At 47.7% G+C, this 23,976-nt stretch overlaps 1 protein-coding gene across 1 annotated transcript in view; it reads right to left on the reverse strand.

Annotated features, from left to right (window-relative positions):
- The window catches only part of as3mt (arsenite methyltransferase), a 64,491-nt gene that overhangs the window by 24,725 nt on the left and 15,790 nt on the right, over positions 1 to 23,976 (reverse strand). Inside the window, exons 4-8 of the mRNA XM_060842507.1 lie at positions 21,269 to 21,419; positions 18,895 to 19,031; positions 12,096 to 12,165; positions 10,422 to 10,503; positions 8,891 to 9,022 (exon numbers count right to left, since the gene is read on the reverse strand). Of these exons, the coding sequence (XP_060698490.1) occupies positions 8,891 to 9,022; positions 10,422 to 10,503; positions 12,096 to 12,165; positions 18,895 to 19,031; positions 21,269 to 21,419 (572 nt within the window). The remainder of the gene's footprint in view (positions 1 to 8,890; positions 9,023 to 10,421; positions 10,504 to 12,095; positions 12,166 to 18,894; positions 19,032 to 21,268; positions 21,420 to 23,976) is intronic.

The raw sequence follows: 23,976 nt of genomic DNA on the forward strand, positions 1-23,976 counted from the left end.
AGAGGATCAGACGGGCTTCATAAAGGGTCACAGATCCTCCAATAATGTTAGGAGGCTGCTTAACGTAGTTCAAGCATGCCAACAGCAGTCAATACAGGGATTGGTGATTTCTTGAGATGCAGAGAAGGCATTTGACCGAGTTGAGTGGCCGTACCTTTTCTATATTCTAGACCGGTTTGGTCTGGGCGAAGTTTTCATAAGATGGGTAAAGGTTCTCTACAGTGTACCTCTCGCGACGGTCATTGCCAATAGAGTATGATCAAGCAATTTTAATATTTCTAGGGGCAGCCGGCAGGGCTGTCCCCTTTCACCATTACTTTTTACGTTGGTGATTGAACCGTTGGCAGAGGCCATTCATGGAGATCTCAATATATCAGCTCCAGAAGTGAGGTCAAAATTACATAATATCTCGCTGTATGCAGATGATGTTCTAATTTTCTTGACAAATCCAGCAGTTTCAGTGCCTTGCCTGATACAATGCATTCACGCGTTTGGCGCTTTTTCAGGGTATAAGCTTAATTTTGCTAAATCAGAGGCTATGCCTATGGGTGGTCTTACAAAAGAGTTGGCTCTTGAAAGTGACTATAGATTCCCATTTAGGTGGTCACAGGGGGGTTTTGTGTATTTGAGCATATTCATTACTCCAGTTCTGGATTGGCTGTTCAAAGCCAATTTTACTCAATTATTTGAAAAAATTAAACAAGATCTCCAAAGATGGGAGACACTTCCAGTCTCATGGTTGGGTCGGATAGCGCTTATTAAGATGAATATTCTCCCTTGTTTACTATACCCTATATGGATGCTCCCCTGATTTTCAATACACAAACACTCAGGAGACTGAACGGTTGGTTCAGCTCCTTTATCTGGCACCGTAAACGGCCCCTCATTAAATTAGCCAAACTGCAGTTGCCTCACAGATTGGGGGGGAGTAGATTTTTCGGACATTAAAAATCACCAGTTAAGCTCGCTTTAGACCTACGTAAGTGATTGGGTTTGTGGGGACCCTCTTTCAATATGGCTAGATATCGAAGCCTCCCAGGCAAGGTGCCCCCTTATCAGTTTGCTGTTTTTGGACAAGGTGAGGACAGTGAGGGAATATTGCCATAACCCAATATTCATCAACACTGTTAAAGCATGGAGAGCAATTCGGCAGAGGGAAGGTAATATTGGCAAAACATCTTTGTTTACACTTTTAGTGGGTATGCCGAGTTTTCAACCAGGTATGATAGATTCAGGATTTAAACGTTGGGCATCTAGGGGTATATCTTGCATAGGTGATTTATTTGAGGGAGATGTAATGATGTACTTTGATCAGTTAGTACAGAAGTCCGAGTTATCTAATAGAGACCTCTTTCATTTTTTTTCAAGTTGGGATTTTATTCAAAAAAGGACCACACTTTTGACTGATCCCCACAAACCTGACAAAGAAAGTGGGGTACTAAGGGCTAAGACTACACCCTCTGTCAGTAATTTATATCACCAATTGGGGGGTGCCACTTCAGATGAGTCTGATCGACTCTGTAAGATGTGGGAAAGGGAGCTGGTTGTTGAAGTTTCTTCAGAGGCATGGGAGGGTATTTGGGAGAATGCAAGGAAGATATCAATTTGCAACAGGATCCATGCTTTACAGTTGAAGATTCTCCACAGGGTCCACTTAGTCCCAGACCGTTTGTCAAAATTTAAACCAGGGATATCTTCAACATGTCCCAAGTGCAAGGTCTGCACGGGTACTCTTACCCATTGTCTTTGGTCTTGTGACAGGCTTCAAACATATTGGAGCGCTGAGGTGGATGCAATGGAGAGGATTTTAGGTGTAGGGGTGGAGAAGGACCCTATTTCGCTCCTTTAGGGCCTACCCATTGTATTTCCTACAGACTCACATAAGGCAAAACTTTTCAATATTCTTACATTCTGTGCAAGGAAGAATATCTTGCTAGGTTGGATATCAGAAAACCCCCCAGGCCTGTCGGGTTGGCGGAAGATTGTTATGGAGCATATTCCCCTGGATTTTCTCACAATTATGGTACACCACAAAACTGAGAATTTTTACAAGACATGGCAACCCTTTTTGAAATACCTGGACACCGATTTATCTGCCACACTAACAAAGGCTTTTATATAGCCGTAACGATTGTGTTTCATGAGTCCAATATCCAGGGAGGAGGAACTGTGAATGTATGAGTGTTTTGTTTGGTTGGGCTGAGTTATTACTATTTATTTGTTTGTTGTTAGGTATTTATTTAGTCAGTTAAATAGCTAGTTTAGGTTTTTTTTAAATTTTATACTTCTCTATATATGTTTATACATTCATATAGGAGGGTGGGTTGGGGAATATTTTTTATTATTTGGGTTTGGTTTTGTACAATATTTGTACTATATTTGTACTGTTTTGAATTGCATTGTTTTGTATTTGCTGTAATATTTAAAAATCTCCCTTTTTTTCTTAATAAAAATATATTATATAAAAAAATGCGAGTCCAACATGACTGGAAACTTGCATCGGTGTTCCTTCACTGTTCCCGGGTCCTGGAATTCTCTCCCTAACAGCACAGTAGGTGGACCAACACTGTGAGGAATGCAGTGGTTCAAGAAGGCAACTCACCCCCACCTTGTCAAGGGGGCAACTAGGGACGGGCAATAAATGCTGGGCCCAGCCAGCGACACCTACATTCTGTGAACGACTTATATTTTTTAGAAAATCTAAAGAGAGTGAGAGAATGGAATCTGTGAAATGTTCACAGGAATGAATAGCTTTGATATTGGAAAGCACCCAGAAAAAACTAGGATAATTCAGAATGTGCGTGCGCTTGGAGGGGGATCCAGGGATCCAGTAGGTGGATATCCCATCCTTTCTCCTTAAATTCTGAGCTAAACAAACAGCATTTGTCAAGTGAATGTCAGTCAAAACATAAAATCATGAATAACTCACTCCCATATGCAGGTTCAAAGTTTTACATGACACCAGAAGAAAACACTAAAAAGGGAGAGAGATTTCATCTGGTAAATAACCCGCTTTTCCATTACTGCTACTTTTCACTACAAGTTTCAGAACTTTGAGGAAAAGAAATCAAAACAGAGGTACTTCAAAACGGGGTGAGAGGAGAGTCAGGGAGCAGGTGTCATGTGGGAGGTGAACAAAACAGAGCAGTGAACCCTCACAGCTGTCTGACCAGGCAGTGATCCCTCACAGCTGTCTGACCAGGCAGTGATCCCTCACAGCTGTCTGACCAGGCAGTGATCCCTCACAGCTGTCTGACCAGGCAGTGATCCCTCACAGCTGTCTGACCAGGCAGTGATCCCTCACAGCTGTCTGACCAGGCAGTGATCCTTCACAGCTGTCTGACCAGGCAGTGATCCTTCACAGCTGTCTGACCAGGCAGTGATCCTTCACAGCTGTCTGACCAGGCAGGGAACCCTCACAGCTGTCTGACCAGGCAGTGATCCTTCACAGCTGTCTGACCAGGCAGTGATCCTTCACAGCTGTCTGACCAGGCAGTGACCCTTCACAGCTGTCTGACCAGGCAGTGACCCTTCACAGCTGTCTGACCAGGCAGTGAACCCTCACAGCTGTCTGACCAGGCAGTGATCCTACACAGCTGTCTGACCAGGCAGTGATCCTACACAGCTGTCTGACCAGGCAGTGACCCTTCACAGCTGTCTGACCAGGCAGTGATCCTACACAGCTGTCTGACCAGGCAGTGATCCTGCACAGCTGTCTGACCAGGCAGTGATCCTTCACAGCTGTCTGACCAGGCAGTGATCCTACACAGCTGTCTGACCAGGCAGTGATCCTACACAGCTGTCTGACCAGGCAGTGATCCCTCACAGCTGTCTGACCAGGCAGTGACCCTTCACAGCTGTCTGACCAGGCAGTGATCCTACACAGCTGTCTGACCAGGCAGTGATCCTACACAGCTGTCTGACCAGGCAGTGATCCTTCACAGCTGTCTGACCAGGCAGTGATCCTACACAGCTGTCTGACCAGGCAGTGATCCCACACAGCTGTCTGACCAGGCAGTGATCCTTCACAGCTGTCTGACCAGGCAGTGACCCTACACAGCTGTCTGACCAGGCAGTGATCCTACACAGCTGTCTGACCAGGCAGTGATCCTACACAGCTGTCTGACCAGGCAGTGATCCTTCACAGCTGTCTGACCAGGCAGTGATCCTTCACAGCTGTCTGACCAGGCAGTGAACCCTCACAGCTGTCTGACCAGGCAGTGATCCTTCACAGCTGTCTGACCAGGCAGTGATCCTTCACAGCTGTCTGACCAGGCAGTGAACCCTCACAGCTGTCTGACCAGGCAGTGAACCCTCACAGCTGTCTGACCAGGCAGTGAACCCTCACAGCTGTCTGACCAGGCAGTGAACCCTCACAGCTGTCTGACCAGGCAGTGATCCCTCACAGCTGTCTGCCTCTGCTGTCCAGTGTCAAGTATCTCCAGACACGGAAGCTGGGTCTAAGAAAAATAAACTAAGAGTGAAATTCACAGCTGACCTTGGAGAAACTCATTAAGGGGAGCTCCTCACAACAGGGGAACAGCTAGGTGTTTTCTTTACGTCTAATCATCCTTTGTTTTTGTAAATCTGTAATAGGGAGTAGGGTGATTCTTTTTGTGTACATATGTTTTATTGAGATCTGTCTCTAAATTAAGCTTTTTTAAAATATAAAACATAACTACCAAGTAGGGAGTGTTGGACTCTCAGGGAAATGTAGCACTAACAGCCAAGATTCAGGTACCATGATTGACTCTACTGTAATGAGGGGTACATCAGGTTCCAAACTCCCTAGTCAGAGGCACAGACAGACGTTTCGGCAGAATACTATGAGACATTAGAATGGCACAATTTCTCCCTCGTGCCCTGCTCAAGGATATTTCAGAGAGAGTGTAGAATATTCTCAAACAGGAGAGCAACCAGCAGGAAATCATTGTACACACTGGCACCAACAACACAGGAAGAGAAAAGAATGAGGCTGTGAGGAGAGAATATAGGACGCTATGCAGAAGGTTAAGAAGTAGATCCTCGAGATTAGTAATATCTGGATTCCTCCCAGTGCGACGTGCTAGCGAGGGGAGGAATAGGAGGATGGAGCAGATGAATGAGTGGCTAAGGAGCTAGTGAAGGAGGGCGCTTCAGCAGAACTTCTGCTGTCTCCCCACAGATGCTGCCAGACCTGCTGAGTTTCACCAGCAATTTCTGTTTTTGTGTCAATGCAACTAACTGGCCGGTTATCTCCTGACTCCATTTCTCAACTGACCATGGCTACACTTCAAATAGAATTCATTGGCCGCACAGGACATTAGGATTTACTGAGGACAATGGAAGCCATTGCACAAAACGCCGGCTCCTCAAACCTTTTAAAATCCACTTGTCAAAATTCCCTCTTTGACTATGTTTCCCACCATCTGGGTTGTGGTGCCACAGTGGTTAGCACTCTCAGCGCCAGGGACCCAGGTTTGATTCTAGCCCTGGGCGATTTTCTGTGTGAAATCTGCACATTCTCCCCCGGTCTGTGTGGGTTTCCTCCCGCAGTCCAAAGATGTGCTGGACAGATGAATTGGCCATGCTAAATTGCCCATAGTGTTCAGGGATGTGTAGGTTAGGTGTATTAGTTGGGGTAAGTGTAGGATAATAGGAGAGGGGAATGGGACTGGGTGGGTTACTCTTTGGAGGGGTCCGTGTGGACTTGCTGGGCCGAAGGGCCTGTTTCCACACTGTTGGGATTCTATTCTAAAAAGTGTGGCACAGGAAAAGCACAGCAGGGGAGGCAGCATCCAAGAAGCAGGAGAGTCGATGCTTCCGGAATTCCTGACGAAGGACTTTTGCCTGAAACATCAATTCTCCTGCTCCTCGGATGCTGCCTGACCTGCTGTGCTTTTCCAGCGCTACACTTTTTGACTCTGCCTCTCCAGCATCTGCAGTCCTCAATTTCTCCCACAATATCATGAGTATACCCACTCATCCTACAGCTAAGCTGGACATTGTTAGCTGTTTTCCTCTGGATCCTCATAAAAATGCAACATACTAAATTAAATTTAGGCGAGACGGTGGCATTGTGGTAGTGACATTAAGCCAGGAATCCAGGGGTCAGCGTGATGCACTGTTTGCACATGGATTCAAATCCCACCACGGCAGTGACTGACATTTAAATTCAATGAATGACATTGAGAATATGATCTCCTCTGGCTCGGCAGGACTGAGGTAGGAGGAGAAAGTGGCTCAGTTACAATTGTATTCACTGGAGTTTCGGAGACTAAGGGAGTGAGACTAAGACTCACTGAAACTTATAAAATTCTAAAGGGACCAGCCAGGAGAATCATGGGATAGGATGTTCCTGATGACCAGGGAATGCAGGACCGGGGTCACAGTCTGAGGATACAGGGGTAGGACTGAGATGGGGAGAAATGTCTTCACCCAGACTGTGGGATTCTCTGTCACAGAAAGTGGTTGAGGTCAAATCACAGGCTGCTCTCAAAAAGGAGTTAGATGAGGTTCTTAGAGCTAAAGGGATCCAAGGGGATGACAGGAGAAAATGGGAACAGGGCACTGAGTTGGATAATCAGATTGAATGGTGAAGCTGACTCAAAGGGCCGAATGGCCTCCTCCAACTCCTGTTTTCCATGAAGCTAGTCTCAGTAATGGTGACCACAAATTGTCATAAAAACCCACCTGTTTCACTCAGGTCCTTTAGGGAGACAAATCTGCCAACCTTATCTGGTCTGGCCTACATGTACTCCAGACCCACAGTAATGTGGTTAACTACCCTCAAACTGTCTAGGAAGCCAATAACCCCCGGTAACTAAAGGAATTGGTGATAAAAGATGGACCTTGCCAACTGGGCCTACATGGAAGTGTTAAATAAAATGCTCCATCTTTTAAACAGCACAGCTTCTGAATTGTTTGAATGTGCGCGGCACTGGTGGTGTGTTCAGTCTCGGCTGTTACAGAGTTAAAGTTGACAAGACCCAAGTTGGACACTGAGCTGGCTGCTACAGCTCACCTGAGAGTCACACGTTTGTCAGTTCAAATCCCACTCCGGATCCTCTACACAGAAATCCACACTGCTGCTTCCAGAACAATCCTGAGGGAGCCCTCTCTGCAAGTAAAAGATCCCATGGAACTGTTCTGAAGTATATTAGGACAGTTCTGTCGCCCTAGGGCAGCATCTCAAGAACAGATTGCAGACAATGGGGAGAATTGGTTGACACAATACAACAGCAACATCTGAAAACTATTAAAATCAGCTGCAAAACACTTTAGCGTGGCCTGAGGTCAGGAAAGGTGCTATAGAAATGCCAGCACTCTCAACATTCAGTCTGACAAAATACACAATGGTTCATCTCACAAATAATCAGCTCTACAGAGACAAAACAAGCACCATTTAACACCAGCAATCCTTGACTGCTATTCAAAACTTGCCCCCTACTCACTCCCCTTCACCCCAGCAATTATCTTCAAAACATGCTGGATTTTCAAGGTCTGGGAGATGAAGGAAAACAAAACGGTCAACTCTATCACAAAGAAAGAGTGGATTTGTTCTGCATGTTGTTGCTGATGTGACCAACACGTGGCTCAGATTCAAGGCTTCCTTCCAAAAGGCAAAACATATTTATTCTGGCTGCGTCCAGCAGTTGAAAACAGCAGATTCATTTTGAAACACAAACTGCACCCAACAGCCCACAAACAGCAACACGTGTTCTCAAAGTGGCCTGTGATTTTTGGCTCCTGAATAATTAGACAATCACTTGGTGGTTTAGATAAGGACAGCCCAGTGGGACTGGACATCAGCCTCTGTGACCCACTGCTATTTACAGGGTTGTAGAGAATAATGTTTCCTTTTATTCATTTACAGGACGTGGACATTGCTGGCTAGGCAGCATTTATTGCCCATCCCTAATTGCCCAGAGGGTAGTTCAGAGCCTCCCACATCGCTGTGGGCTTGGAGTCACATGTGGGCCAGACCAGGTAAGGATGGCAGTTTCCTTCCCTAAAGGATATGAGACTAGCTTTTTACCAAATTCAAATTCGATCATCAGGATTCCAACCCATGCCCTCACAGTATTAGCCTTGGACTCTGAATTAATATGAATGACATTACACATTAACCCATTCCTGATGATGGGCTCCTGCTCGAAACATCGATTTTCCTGCTCCTCAGATGCTGCCTGACCTGCTGTGCCTTTCCAGCACCACTCTAACCTTTACACATTAACCCTGGTCATTGTATGTTGGCTCAGTGGTTAGCACTGCTGCCTCACAGTGCCAGGGACCTGGGTTCGATTCCAGCCTCAGGCGACTGTCTGTGTGGAGGTTTGCACATTCTCCCCAAGTCTTTGTGGGTTTACTCCCACAGTCCAAAAATGTGCAGGTTAGGGTGGATTAGCCAGGGGCAATGTAGGGTTCCAGGGATGGGGTGGTGAGTCTGGGAGAGCTGCTCTTCAGAGGGGTCAGTGTGGACTCGATGGGCTGAATAGCCTGCTTCAATGCTGTAGGGATTCTATTTCCCTAGCTCAGCACTTTCCAAACCGTAGCACCAGTGAGGGTCACCGGGTGAGATTTCAGGGTGACAGGCTGAGTTCAGCAATGGCACCGTGGACTCGGGTCAGATTTCTTCGAGTTGCAAGACCCTCCTGGAAACGTTCCCACTTCTACCTTCTAGCGGGTCAGACGGACTGACCACACAGCCTGCTTCGGCCTTTCCAGGGCAAGTCCGTCTGCTCCTCAACTCTCGCTTTACTCAACTCCTGGCCCCCACCTCCTTCCCCCAAAGGCTGGGGTCAAACAAAGCGGGAGGGATAAAACAGGAATCACGTTTGGAAACATTCTGGGAGAGAACAACCTAGATTGAAGGCGATACCTACAAATCCCTGAATCCTTGAGTTCTTACCAACAACTTTCTTGAGCTCTGCATTTGTTACAGGAATCCTCTTGGCAGTGACAAGACGAGGGACGCTGAAACCCACCTCCTCGGCGATTCTGAAGAGATCTTTCCACCACAGAGCTCCTCCAAGACATTCACCTGAACAAAGATTATCAGACCAAGCACAGAACACAGATGTTACCTGGTTGCCAGACGCAGATTATACCAGTCATAGAGATGTGCAGCATGGAAACAGACCTTTCAATCCTACTCGTCCATGCCGACCAGATATCCCAGTCCAATCTAGTCCCACCTGCCAGCACCTGGCCAATTTCCCTCCAAACCCTTCCTATACATATACCCATCCAAATGCCTTTTAAATGTTGCAGTTGTACCAGCCTCCATCACTTCCTCTGGCAGTTGCTGGAGATTAGAGTGGTGCTGGAAAAGCACAGCAGGTCAGGCAGCATCCAAGGAGCAGGAAAATTGACGTTTTTGGGTCAAAGCCTCATTCTCGAAGAAGGGCTTTTGGTCAAAACCACGATTTTTGTGCTCCTTGGATGCTGTCTGACCTGCTGTGCTTTTCCAACACTACTCAATCTTACTCACTTCACACACACACACACACACACACACACACACACACACACCCCTTAGGTCCCTTTTGAATCTTTCTCCTCTCACCCTAAACCTATGTCCTCTAGTTCTGGGCATCCCCACCCCAGGGAAAAGACTTTGCCTATTTGTCCTATCCATGCCCCTCATAATTTTATAAACCTCTATAAGGTCACCCCTCAGCCTCCGACGCTCCAGGGAAAACAACCCCAGCCTATTCAGCCTCTCCCTATAGCTCAAACCCTCCAAATCTTTTCTGAACCCTTTCAGGTTTCATAATATCCTTCCGAAAGCCAGGAGATCGGAATTGCACATGGCATTCCAGAAGTAGTCCAACCAATGTCCTGTGCATGACTTCCCAATAAAAGCAGCCTGGCAATGCATCACCAAGTCTCCACCCGAGTCCCTCTGGACCTAGGTGGGAAGAGGCCAAGTGATCTGCCCTCCTTCGCTACCCCGCACTCACCTGAGATCATGGGTAAAACAAAGTCACTGCTGGGCCAGAGGGCACGGGAGGGTGGAGGGTGAGTAATGAACTCTTGTGAGGCTTGGAAGTTAAAATCCAGAAGGTTCTATGTGGAGCAGCCGGCTCACCCCTGCAGTTTGCTGCACAAGTAAGAACAGTGACTGTTACCCCATATCGATACCTTCAGTGGACCCAAACAGATATGGAACCCACAGATTCTCTCAATGGCCACAACGGCCCACAAGTTTTCACTCATGCTCCCTTTCCTCTCACTTTGATCTCCCCCTCAATCTCCTCTCAACGAAATTGGCAATGCCCTAACTCTGGATCTCCTCCCTTCACTCGACACCTCGCGATATGATGGAGAAAGGTTTTGACATTGTCCTGGAGTCTGCGATTGGAAGAACACGGAATACAAATCAATTTCTCCGGAATGTTTGCCGCTGCGACAAAACAACTGGGTCCTTTGCCACTTACCCCACAAAACCTTGTGTGTTCTTATTGCTTCAGGAAGGATGCAGTCAGCGTAGACATCACTGAAGTACATTTCGCCCCCGTCCTAATAAGGGAGAAACCGTTTCCCATCAGCAAGAGCCTGTTATTCCTCTTTCAATAAAACGGAGCTCGGGTCTGTGCAGTTGCACGTATGATTCAATCAACCAGGGACAAGTGTAGGGTATTCAGCCATTCAATAACATCATGGCTGATCTGACATTAACAGGGAGAAAGTAAGGTCTGCAGATGCTGGAGATCAGAGCTGAAAATGTGTTGCTGGAAAAGCGCAGCAGGTCAGGCAGCATCCAAGGAACAGGAAATTCGACGTTTTGGGCATAAGCCCTCCCTGATGAAGGGCTTATGCCCGAAACGTCGAATTTCCTGTTCCTGATCTGACATTAACCTCAACTCTGCATTCCTGTCTGTCCCCAGATAATCTTCCACCCTCTTGGTCATCGAGACACTATCACCCTCTACCCCAGCAATATTTAAAAGGTTCTGCCCTTTTCAGGACTTTCCTACTGTCCAAAGCCAACAAACCCAACGCAAACTAAGGGATGGAACTGCAACACTCCAGAGTTCTCTGCTTGTTTCATCTTTCAAATTAAAGACTTGATTTTAAAGGATGAAACTTTTAAACTGAAGTCTTGAATTCAAGGATTGAGCAGCTGGTTATGACAGAAAGGGGGAGTCAACCGACCCCCACCCCCCAAGACCCCTCCGTCACCATCCCCTCCTTCAAAAGCATCCTCTCCCGAACTTGCCAACCCTTGTGGGCCCAGCAATTGGACTCTGCCAGCTCACCTAATGTAGCGATAGGCTTAACTACAGGCCTCAATCACTCCCTCCCCACCTCCATCGTTCACACACAGGCAAGCGATGGCTTAGTGGCATTATCGCCGGACTGGTAATCCAACGACCCAGATAACGTTCTGGGGAGCCAGGTTCAAATCCCGCTGCAGCAGATGGTGAAATCTGAATTCAATTTTTAAAAATCTGGAATTAGAGTCAAACGATAATCATAAGTCCATTGTCAGAAAATCCCATCTTGTTCACTAATGCCCTTTAGGGAAGGAATCTGCCATTGTTCTCTGGTCTGGCCTACATGTGACTCCAGACGCACAGCAATGTGGTTAATACTTAACTACCCTCTGGGCAGTTAGGGATGGGTAATAAATGCTGCCTATCCAGCGATGCTCTCATCCCATGAATGGAGACAAAACAAACCTTGCAGCGATATTAAAGTCAGGAACAGCGCTGATTTCCTTAATCTCCACACCTTCCTTGATCTCAGGAGCATCCTGGGCCGGAGCAGAATTACTCTAGCCATCTGATGTGGAGGAGCCAGTGTAGGACTGGGATGGACAAACTTAAAAATCACACAACACCAGGTTATAGTTCAACAGGTGTATTTGGAAACACTAGCTTTCAAGAGGCAGTGCTCTGAAAGCTAATGCTTCCAATTAAACCTGTTGGACTATAACCTGGTGTTGTGTGATTTTTAACTTTGTCCACCCCAGTCCAACACCAGCATCTCCACATCATTTGTGAAGGAAAGGAGAGCGGTAATGGACTTAGGGTGATAACAAACAGGCAATCTGTTCTCCAAACACAGCTGCAACTTGTCAGATATCAGGGGAAACATCGCTTGCATACCTTTAACACTCGATATGCTTCTTTCAGCACAGCCTTTTTATCAGGTGATAGGTTAATCACACAGTTAGATCTGAAAGAAAACAAAATATGGTCCAAACGGTTCCTCTCTGTAAGATTATTTTAATCTATGACAACCAAGGACATCTACCCAAATAAACAGGATACTAACATTTAAACTGGGGTGGATAAAGTTCAAAATCACTCAACACCAAGGTATAGTCCAACAGAATTATTTGGAAGCAATAGCTTTCTGAGCACTGGCCCTTCATCAGGTAGCTAGTGGGGCAGGATCATAAGTCACAGAATTTATAGCACAAGATCACAGTATCATGCAACTGATATGATTTTTTGAACAAACCCAGATTGCTGTTAAGTCTTTCATCTTTCAGAATGGGTTGCAGGCTTCTGTTCATTAATATTTAAATCCCGGAATTTCTTTCATGCCACATTCCCGAGATAAGGTTTTATTAAAAAAAAGGGGGCATCTCAGTTCAGACAATGCATCAAAGGTATGAGGTTAGAATCTATCTGTATCCCAATCTTGAGTCAGACTGGCTCTATTTCCAAATTAGGGATGTGTAAAATGTCACATGGATTGACTGCCTGTAGATTGCACGCTTTTAGGGCAAAATAGAATGTATCTGCAAATGTAAATTCGCCCCTTAGACTTACATATGCGTGCACGTGTGAAGAGAGAGACGGAGAGAGAGGGGCAGATTTTCTGTGCAGGAAAGTGTGTGAATGTGAGTGTGTGCGTGCGCGTGCTTGGTAGACTGTGCATGAGTGTGACGGAATATGAGCCTGGGAGAAGGTAGGTGTGTGCACGCGTGTGTCGGCGTGCGTATGTACGTGCATATGTGTGTGTGCGCGTGTATGCGCATGTGTATATATGCGTGCGCGCGCATGTGTATTGGGGTGTGTGTGTGTGTGTGTGTGTGTGTGTGTGTGTGTGTGTGTGTGTGTATATGTTGCAGTGGGGTCACCTGTAGTGTGACATGAACCCAAGGTCCTGGTTGATGCCATCCTCACGGGGATTGAACTCGGCTACTAGCCTCTGCTCGGCCACTCTGTGTTTTTGTCTATCGCGAAGTCCACCTTGGAGGAAGGTCGTCAATATTTACATATTAATGAATCGAAATCCGCAACCCATTCTAAAAGATGAAAGACTGAACAGCAATCTAGGTTTGTTCAATATGTCGCATCAGTGTATGACACTGTGATCTTTTACCATACAATCTGTGTCCTACACACCTGCTCACTAGCTCCCTGCTGAAGGAGCAGCACTCCGGAAGCTAGTGTTTCCAAATAATCCTGGGGGACTCTGAATTGGTGTTGTGGGATTTTTAACTTCGTCCATCCCAACCCAGCACCTGCTCCTCCATGTCACTGAACTGGGTGTGGGCTGGAATCCAATCACACAACAGCTAGAGATGTAAATATCCGGCAATCCCTCCTCTCTGCGAGGAGCGTCCAGCTCCCTCTGCACCATGGAGAGTGGTAGGAGTGTCAGGCTCCCTCTGCACAGAGGGTCATGGGGTGTTGGGCTCCCTCCGCGTGGAGGGTAGTAGGGGCGCGGGCTGCCTCCGCGTAGAGGGTAGTAGGGGCGTCAGGCTCCCTCCGCGCAGAGGGTAGTAGGGGCGTCGGGCTCCCTCCGCGCAGAGGGTAGTAGGGGCGTCGGGCTCCCTCCGCGTAGAGGGTAGTAGGGGCCCCTCCGCGCAGAGGGTAGTAGAGGCGTCGGGGTTCCTCCGCGCGGAGAGTAGTAGGGGCTTTGAGCTCCCTCCGCGCGGAGGGTAGTAGGGGCTTTGAGCTCCCTCCGCGCGGAGGGTAGTAGGGGCTTTGAGCTCCCTCCGCGCGGAGGGTAGTAGGGGCTTTGAGCTCCCTCCGCGCGGAGGGTAGTAGGGGCTTTGAGCTCCCTCCGCGCGGAGGGTAGTAGGGGCTTTGAGCTCCCTCCGCGCGGAGGGTAGTAGGGGCTTTGAGCTCCCTCCGCGCGTAAGGGGTGGACATCGGGCTCCAATCACACCGGGGGCAGGACTGTCAGGCTCACTCTGTGGCGGGGGAGGGTCCATTGCGCTCCCTCCACATTGATGGGGGGGGCGTCGAGTTCTCTCTGTGCAGAGAGGGGGAAGGGCATCAGGCTCCCTCCTCACTCCACCTCACCCTGGTCAGCCTCTGGCTGAAGAGCTGGGCTCAGCATCGATACTGTCAAGGTGGAAATGCAGCCGCAGACACACGCTGGTGTGAGAGAAAAATGTTGTTACAGTGCAGCCAGCAGACTGTGTGGAAGGTTACAGGAACCATCTATCCAGCAGCAGACATAGCACACCACCTCACCCTGACTAGAACAGGCTGGCATGCTGTTTACTGGTTCAGCATTTCAGACAAAATCCAGTTAAACCAATCCAGCAAAAACCTGAAGATTTTCTAACCATACCTTGCAATATCTTTCCATTTATTCATAGTTGTGCATTCTGAATAATTCATTTTCTAAGTAGCATATCTGCATATCAATGTTAATTAAGTTGTTTACTTCCTGTCACTGGGTACTTTAGGATGCAAGATGTAAACTTGGAATGATCAGTCTCTGAATTTATCCTCTCGAATTCCACTATCCTTACTCTGCATTTCCTTTACTAAGGCTTTGGACAAGAAACTGATGGAACCAGGAATATGAAGAATAGCTTTAAATCAAGAGTATAATCTCTGTCAATTCAGATAATGCTTTATCCCCACACAAAACAAATTAAACACGGAAGACTGGATATGGGCCGGGTGCTGGCAGGTGGGACTGGATTGGGTTGGGATATCTGGTCGGCATGGACAGGTTGGACCGAAGGGTCTGTTTCCATGCTGTACATCTCCATGACTCTAAGAGGTGACCCGATTGAAATATACAGGATTCTTAGGGGACTTGACTGGGGAGATGTGGAAAGGTAGTTTCCCCTTGAGGGAGAGTCTAAGAGTACAGAGCAGCTTCTCAGCGGAAAGGATCACACAGGTGATGGGGAATTAATTTGGTTATGCAGGAGTGAACTTTTCACCAAAGAGGGCCGTTGAGGCTGGGTCTTGAAGAATATTCAAGGCTGAGATAGAGAGATTTTAATCAGGAAGGGAACCAAAGCGTAATGGGGATAAAGCAGGATGTTAGAGGTGACCAAATCAACCACAAATCTCACTGAATGTGCTCCACCATTCAACGGGCCAAATGGCCTACTTCCAAATAAACAGGATGGATTTCAACTTGGCATTGTGCAATTTTGACCTTATTTAAAAAGGTGAGGTTTGATGATAAATATTTGGCAATGCAATTCAATTTAAGTCACACTAATTTTTTTTTCCCTGTCAGCCCACCACTTATCTAATTCTCTATCTGCTTGGGTCACCGATTCTTACCCGCGGTGAAAATCTCACCCTGGAGCCAGCCATGGCAATGGCCACTGAGTCAGATCAGAATGTAGCCCGTTTCCCTAGCGACACCCCTCAGTCTCTGTGCCCACACTCCTGTGACTGATCAGCTGCCCCTCACCCACCCCCACTTTACTCTCCACCCTGTAAAACTCCCGATCAGATCCAGGGGTCAGTTCCTGACTCTCCGATGAAGCTGCCTCAGCAAACACCCAGAGGTGCTGACCCCTACCCAGAACCATTTGTTGGGAGATGCTGCAGGGCATCAGGTGAGGACAAGATTTCCTTGCCTTGGAAACAGATTTCCCAACATGTCCCTGACACCCACCCCCTCCCCCCACCAACCCCAAAAGGGTCATCCATCCCGACCTTAGCAATATTAAATTGGCCAGCTTCAGATACCCGTTAATGCAGAGCTTTAATGCACAAGAGGTGGCTATTCGGTCCATCAGGTCTGCGCTGGCTCTATTACTGAGTGCCATCCTCCTGCCTTTTCCCATTTCTATCCAAATAACGAGGCAATGCCCCTCCTGAATCCCTCAGTTGAACCTGCCGCCAGTATATTTCCAGGCAGTACATTCCAGACCCGAACCAATCGCTGTGTGAAGAAAGCTTTTTCTCACATCACACTCGCTTCACTTGCACATCTCTGTAAATGCATGTTCGCTCGTTCCTCTTTCACATGCTATCTCCTCTTTCCAGACCACTCATGAATTTGAAACCATCAATCAGATCTCGTCTCTCCAGGGAGAAGAGTCCTCTGTCCTCCTAACTCTCTAACCCAACAAGGAAAGCACCAGGGGAGATGTTTCTGTCCCGATTTGTGATGTTAGAACTCAATCACAAGACCATAAACTGTAGCAGAAGCAGGTCATCCAGCTTGGTCCACGCCACCGTCCAGCCTGCCACGTCCATGCCACCGTCCAGCCTGGCACGTCCACGCCACCGTCCAGCCTGGCACGTCCACGCTACTCTCCAGCCTGGCACGTCCACCCCACCGTCCAGCCTGGCACGTCCACCCCACCGTCCAGCCTGGCACGTCCACCCCACCGTCCACGCTACTCTCCAGCCTGGCACGTCCACCCCACCGTCCAGCCTGCCACGTCCACCCCACCGTCCAGCCTGGCACGTCCACCCACCGTCCACGCTACTCTCCAGCCTGGCACATCCACCCCACCGTCCAGCCTGCCACGTCCACTCCAACGTCCAGCCTGGCACGTCCACCCCACCGTCCAGCCTGCCACGTCCACTCCAACGTCCAGCCTGGCACGTCCACTCCACCATTCACTGAGAGTCGTGACTACCAACATGTTTGTTCTTGTGATCTGACGTGCAGGTTCAAGCTTTTTATTCCCTTAAGGTAATTGATCAGAGGATATGGGCATGGCTGGTTCAGCTGGTATTTACTGGACCCCCCCAATCGCCCATGAGAGTTGTCTTCCTGAACTACTGCTATCTAGGCAGTGTCGCTACACCCACAGAGCATGGCTGGAAGTTCCAGAGTTTGTACCCGGCATGGGCTACTCAGAGTTTGTAGTTAATAGAAGCTTCCTGTCTGTTCCCTCCATTTGCTACAAGTGTCCAGTTATGAGCCACTCATGAAGTTCGACACCATCCAGGCCACTTGATTGGCACCTGATCCACCATCGTAAACATTCACCCCCACCAATGCACATTGGCACCAGTGTGTATCACCCAGTAGGTGCCTGACAGTAACTCACCCAGGATACCTCAGTAAGCACCTTCCAAACCCATGACCTCTTCCATCTGGAAGGACAAGGGCAGCGGGTACATGGGAATACCATCAAGTTCCCCTCACCATCCTGACTTGGAATAATGTAACTGTTCTTTCACTATCAGTGGGTCAAAATCTTGGGATTACCTTCCCAACAGCACTATCATTGCCCCTACCCAGATGGAGTTTAATTTGGATAAATGCAGGATATTGCATTTTGGTAAAATAAATAAAGGCAGGAATTATACAATTAATGGTAAGGCCCTGGGTAGTGTTGTAGAACACACACCTTGCATTCAGAAACTTGGAGGTTTGCATCACAGATAGGCAGGGTGGTTAAGAAGGCGTTTAACACACTTCCTTTCATTGCTCAGACCTTTGGAATATAGGAGTTGGGATGTCATGTTGAGGTTGTACAGGACATTGGTGAGGCCAATTTTGGAATACTGTGCCCAATTTTGGCTCCCCTGCTATAGAAGGATAGTATTAACTTGGAGAGGGTTGAGAAAGGATTTACCAGGATGTTGCCAGGAATGGAGGTTTTGAGTTACAAGGAGAGGTTGGACAGGCTGGGACACTTTTTCACTGGATGTGGGTTTGCTCGCTGAGCTGGAAGGTTCATTTTCAGACGTTTCATCACCATATTAGGTAACATCTTCAGTGAGCCTCCAGATGAAATACTGGTGGTGTAGCCCACTTTCTATTTATTTGTCTTAGGACAAGTCAAACAGACACACGCACAAGAATTCCTAGAAGCATGGCATTCTAACCAGAACTCTTATCAACAAACACATTGACTTGGATCCCATTTACCCCCATGAGAAAAAGAACAGGAAATGACGTCACCGACCCAAGGAAACCTAAACATATAAATAGAAAGCAGGCTACACCACCAGTGGCTCACTGAAAATGTTACCTGGTGTGGTGACGAAACATCTGAAAATGAACTTTCCAGCTCAGTGAGCAAGCTTACATCCAGAACCTCAACCTGAGCTTCTCAAAACTCACTACCTTTTTTGAGGAATGATCTTTTAGAGGTTTATAAAATCATGAGGGGCATGGATAGAGTGAATAGCAACGGTCTTTCTCCTACGATAGATGAGTTCAAGACTAGGGATAACCATTTTTTTTTAAACAGAGTAGTTTGCGTAATCAATGACCTGCCAGAGGAATGGTGGATATGGGCTCAGATACAACATGTAGCAGTTTGGATAAGTACATGAATAGGGAAGGTTTGGAGGGAGGTAGACCAAGGACAGGCAGGTGGGGCTAGCTTAGTTTAGAATTATGGTCAGCATGGACTGGTTGGGCTGTAGGGTCTGTTTCGGTGGTGTATGACTCTATAATCCAATGAGGACTGCAGATGGTCAAGGTGATGGCTCACCATTCCCCTTCTCAAGGGCAATGAGGAAAAAGCAGCAAATGCTGGTCTCGTCAGGAACATCACCAAACCAAAGAAGAATGGAAATAAATACAGCCTGCCTGTGAATAACAATATTCCAAACACAATAACAAATTCTTAATCCTGGCAACTAATGACCCACGCATCTTACCAGAAACGAAGTCTTTATTCTTCTAACTGGCAAGGTTCAGAGTAAAGAAATTATTTCATTGCTACTGCTTGATGACGAAAAGAAGAAAATAATCAAAACTTTTACATACATAATGATATCAAAGCTGTTGTCCTTCAATCCAGCATCGCCGAGTTTTTCAATGTAGCCTTGGAGGAACTCCACATTGGGTTTACTGAAGCCAAACAGCTGACTGTGGTACTCGATAAACTTCTGAGCAACTTGGATCTGTGGCACAACAGCAATAGGGACACAAAACAACACCCTTTACACAGACCACCCGCAAATTACTGCAACAGCTCCTTTTCCTCTACAACGAAACACTATCAAAGTCAGGAAAGAAAAACTTATATTTACACACTGCCATTGATAGCTTCGGAACTTTGCAAACCCTAAAGTGTTGGAACTATCTTAACATAGTCGGTGTGGTGACCAATTTGCAAACAGCACATTTCTGCAACCAACAGTGTGATAAAGTTCAAAGAATCTCTTTTCAGTGGTAAACTCAGCATGTGCACATACACACATGGACATACGAGCGCACACAGGCTTCCAGGCATGTGCATGCACACACAGGTGTAACACATACACACATAGGTACACGCGCACGCACACACACCCACGCACAGGCATATTTGCATGCTACACTCACACACACAGGTGTACATGTGCACACGCGCACACACACAGGCCTACACATGAACATGCACACACACCCAGGCACAGGCATATGTGCACGTGCACACACACAGGCGTACACGTTCACACACACACACACAGACACACACACACAGACACACACACAGGCGTACACGTTCACACACACACACGCGTACACGTTCACACACACACACGCGTACACATGCGCGTGCCCGCACACACGGACACATGCACAGGCATACATGTGTGGCGGACACATGCACAGGCATACGTGTGTGGCGGACACATGCACAGGCATACGTGTGTGGCGGACACATGCACAGGCATACACATGCACACATCCACAGGCACGGGTGTACATTTGAGGCACGCACAGGCATACACGTGTACACACATGCACACACAGGCGTGCACAAGCATGCCCGCACACAGGTTTTTTTTTAGATTAGATTTACAGTGTGGAAACAGGCCCTTCGGCCCAACAAGTCCACACCGACCCGCCGAAGCGCAACCCACCCATACCCCTAACCTAACACTACGGGCAATTTTTTTAGCATGCCAATTCACCTGACCCGCACATCTTTGGACGGTGGGAGGAAACCGGAGCACCCGGAGGAAACCCACGCAGACACGGGGAGAACGTGCAAACTCCACACAGTCGCCTGAGGCGGGAATTGAACCCAGGTCCCTGGCGCTGTGAGGCAGCAGTGCTAACCACTGTGCCACCGTGCCGCCTGTAGACGTGTAGACGTGTGCATGCGCACTCACACACAGACACCCCCACACAGGTGTACAAATGCTCTCACACACAGGCACACACGCGCGTGCACACAGGCGTACGTGAACACACACAGGTGTAGACATGTACGCGTGCACTCACATGCACACAGGCAATCACATGCACAAACATACTCAGACACGCAGCCATAGGTGTTCACATGCACACAGGCACAGGAATGGGCAGGCATGTACACAGACACAACGTATGTGTGCTCATACGCACAGAGGTATGTCCACACACATATATGCATATTCATGGATTTGCAACCACTGTCCGACAATATCTTTACATGTTATCGCTACAGAGCTCATAACTAAAGAGTATAAGTATTGCTGGGTTAAATAAAAAAAGACATTCACGTCAAAAACAGTGTAAGATTCTGATGTTTTCATCTAAGTACAGAACCAATTCAGTGACGGACATTGTGCATTCTGGTGTGTGTGTGTGTGTGTGTGTGTGTGTGTGTCACTGTAACCCTTCTGTTACTGCACAATACCCCCAGGCAATATATTGTACAGACTGCAGGTATTGGCAAAGTGTGGAGAATAGGCCCATCGGTCAGCCTCAGGTTATAGAGGAGGCCGGAGAGAGCGAGAGCGAGAGAGAGCGCGCAAAAGCGAGAGAGAGAGAGAGAGAGACACAGACAGATAGAGAGAGAGAGAGAGAGAGAGACAGAGAGAGAGCGCACAAAATCGAGAGACAGAGACACACAGAGACACACAGAGACACACACATTGACTAATGATGCCACAGGTAGGTGGAAGTAGTAAGAAGGGATAGCCATTTGCGAAAAGACCAAAGAACATTGCTAGAGAGTGAGACATGACATGGAGAGGTATGGGGAGTTTGAAAAGGCCAGGCCATTTGACTGACGTACGTCAGCTCAGGTCCTGGTTGTAATGTCAATGCTGAAGCATACAGATTTCTCACCAGCCCTGCATTCAGAAAGAGCAGCAAGTGGAGGCAGTGCTGATGACCCTCCAAATCCCCCTCAGGGGCAGGCTGTCCCAACCTGAAACACTACCTGCTCCTGGGTCATGTCAATCCCAGTCACGTGACCTTGCTCTCCCACCAGCTTGCTGAGCATGTAGCAATCCCTGCCGCTCCCACTTCCCAGGTCCAGGATCCAACAGTTTTCCAGACATTCAGGAATCACAAGTCCACATCCATAGTACCTATCAGAGGCCATAAAGTCAAACTCAAATTAAAACCTTTTCAAGGAGAAATAATGTACACAGCACACAGGTCCAATAAAAAGGCCTTTACAGAATCAGAAAAGCAAATGGTAAGAGTGCAGGCCATTTGGCCCATCATGCCTGAGCTAATTCTTTAAGGCAGCTATAAATTAGTCCCACTTGATACAACAGGAACAATGGGTGACCAATATTATCATGTTCCCTTTGAATTTTGACCCATTTCACCTTCCTTTTGCTCTCTTAGGGTGGAGTTAGAGGCAAAATCACCCTGGTACTGGACACTAATGTGGAATATTTATCCATTTTCACGTCCCTACTAGTCAGCCCCAGCCTTGATTCCTTTACAGATAGCTCCACCCCTTCCCATCCCCCATCCACAGCAATCCTAGGGAGCAGGAGCACAACATCTCTGGGACACCAGTGCAGGCAGTTGCATCTTATTGTTGTGTCTGGTCATGGTGTTGTCTCTGAGGCTGTGCCCAGCTGGTGGGTCCAATGTAAAGAAACTGCTCCTCTCAACAGCTCGTCTTGATACATAATGAACGGTAATGGGGACTTCAACTTTACAGACAGCATTGCTGGGGTTCAATGGGAGATTGCATTGCTGACCAGTAAAAACAAAAGACTGACTAAGATTAGATTAGACTTACAGTGTGGAAACAGGCCCTTCGGCCCAACAAGTCCACACCGACCCGCCGAAGCGCAACCCACCCATACCCCTACATTTACCCCTTACCTAACACTACGGGCAATTTAGCTTGGCCAATTCACCTGACCCGCACATCTTTGTGACTGTGGGAGGAAACCGGAGCACCCGGAGGAAACCCACGCAGACACGGGGAGAACGTGCAAACTCCACACAGTCAGTCACCTGAGTCGGGAATTGAACCCAGGTCTGACAGGCGCTGTGAGGCAGCAGTGCTAACCACTGTGCCACCGTGCCGCCCTGACTAACCAGCCCTGACAAATTTATTTTTCATTAAACTCTTTATCTCAAAGGCAATTGTGTTTTGTTGGATACCACTCTGCACAAGACATGGAGAATGCCTCTCAACATTTGCTCCCTCTCTCACAACTCAAGCACACAGCAAAGAATCATTCTCATCAGTTGACTGTAAGGGGAGGCCATCACAGCAATAGTCAAGAGAAATTCTTCAATCTGCTTCTGCCCATGTATTTATTATTTAAAGAGATTTCGCTCATATCCCAATCACAGCCTGAACCTTAACCCCACAGCATTTCCCATCAATTTGAAGGTCATGGGGCTGGTGCATGGTTCAGTGGTTAGCACTGCTGCCTCACAGTGACAGGGACCCGGGTTCAATTCCAGTCTCGGGCAACTGACAGTGTGGAGTTTGCACATTCTCCCCATGGCTGTGTGGGTTTCCTCCGGGTGCTCCAGTTTCCTTCCACAGTCCAAGATGTGCAGGTTAAAGAGGATTGACCATGCTAAATTGTCCCCTTTTATCTAGGGATGTGCAGGCTGGATATGTTAGGTGGGTGATGCGGGGTTACAGGGATAACGTATCATAGAATCCCTACAGTGCAGAACAGGTCTAGCCCAACAGGTCCACATGGACTCTCTGAAGAATATTGCACCCAAACTCATTCCCCAACCGTATCACTCTACACTGACCCCTAACCAACACATTGCTGAACACTACGGTCAAGTTAGCAAGGCCAATACACTCGAACCTTTACGTTTGGAATGTGGGAGGAAACTAGAGCACCCGAAGGAAACACACGCAGACACGGGGAGAGTGTGCAAACTCCACATAAACAATCGCCCGAGATTGGAATCGAACCTGGGTCCCTGGCGCTGTGAGGCAGCAGTGCTAACCACTGAGCCACCGGGTAGGGGTTGGATCTGGGTGGGAGGCTCTTCGGAGGGCTGTTATGGATTCGATGGGCTGAATGGCCTGGAGGGATTCTGGAACTCTATGTCATAGAGGGTCTCAGTGCGGTGGGTATCGTCTCTGCCTCTTAGCCAAAAAGCTCCAGATTTAGGTCCCACTCCAGGACTGATGGCCAAGGAAGGTGTGTTCACAACACCCACTCATTGCTTAAGCATCAACTTGAAAATCATTGCACCATCAGCATTAAGTGTTGGATAGATTCCTTGTTTACAGGTCACACCATCATCCACAGGCTTCCCTCCCAGCCATTTACATCCTGACTTGGAAATATGTACTACACCAGGATGGTCAGACTGACACAGGAAGACAGACTGGATCTGGTAGTGTGGTATTCATTAGAGTTTAGAAGCCTGGGGAGTATCTCACAAAAACCTATAGAATTCTGACCAGACAGAGTAAATGCAGGGAGGATGTTCCCGATGAATGGGGAGTCCAGAACTAGGAGTCACATTTGAAGGATACAGGGTGGGCCATTTCGGACTGAGATCAGGAGAAATATCTTCACCCAGAGAGTGGGGAGTCTGGGGAATTCTCTGCTCCAGAAAAGTAGTTGAGGCAAAAACATTGAACGTTTTCAACGAGATAGAGAGATAAAGTTCTTAGGTCTAAAGGGAACAAAG

Source organism: Hemiscyllium ocellatum, chromosome 22 (assembly GCF_020745735.1).
Source record: "Hemiscyllium ocellatum isolate sHemOce1 chromosome 22, sHemOce1.pat.X.cur, whole genome shotgun sequence".
Lineage (NCBI taxonomy): Eukaryota > Metazoa > Chordata > Chondrichthyes > Orectolobiformes > Hemiscylliidae > Hemiscyllium > Hemiscyllium ocellatum.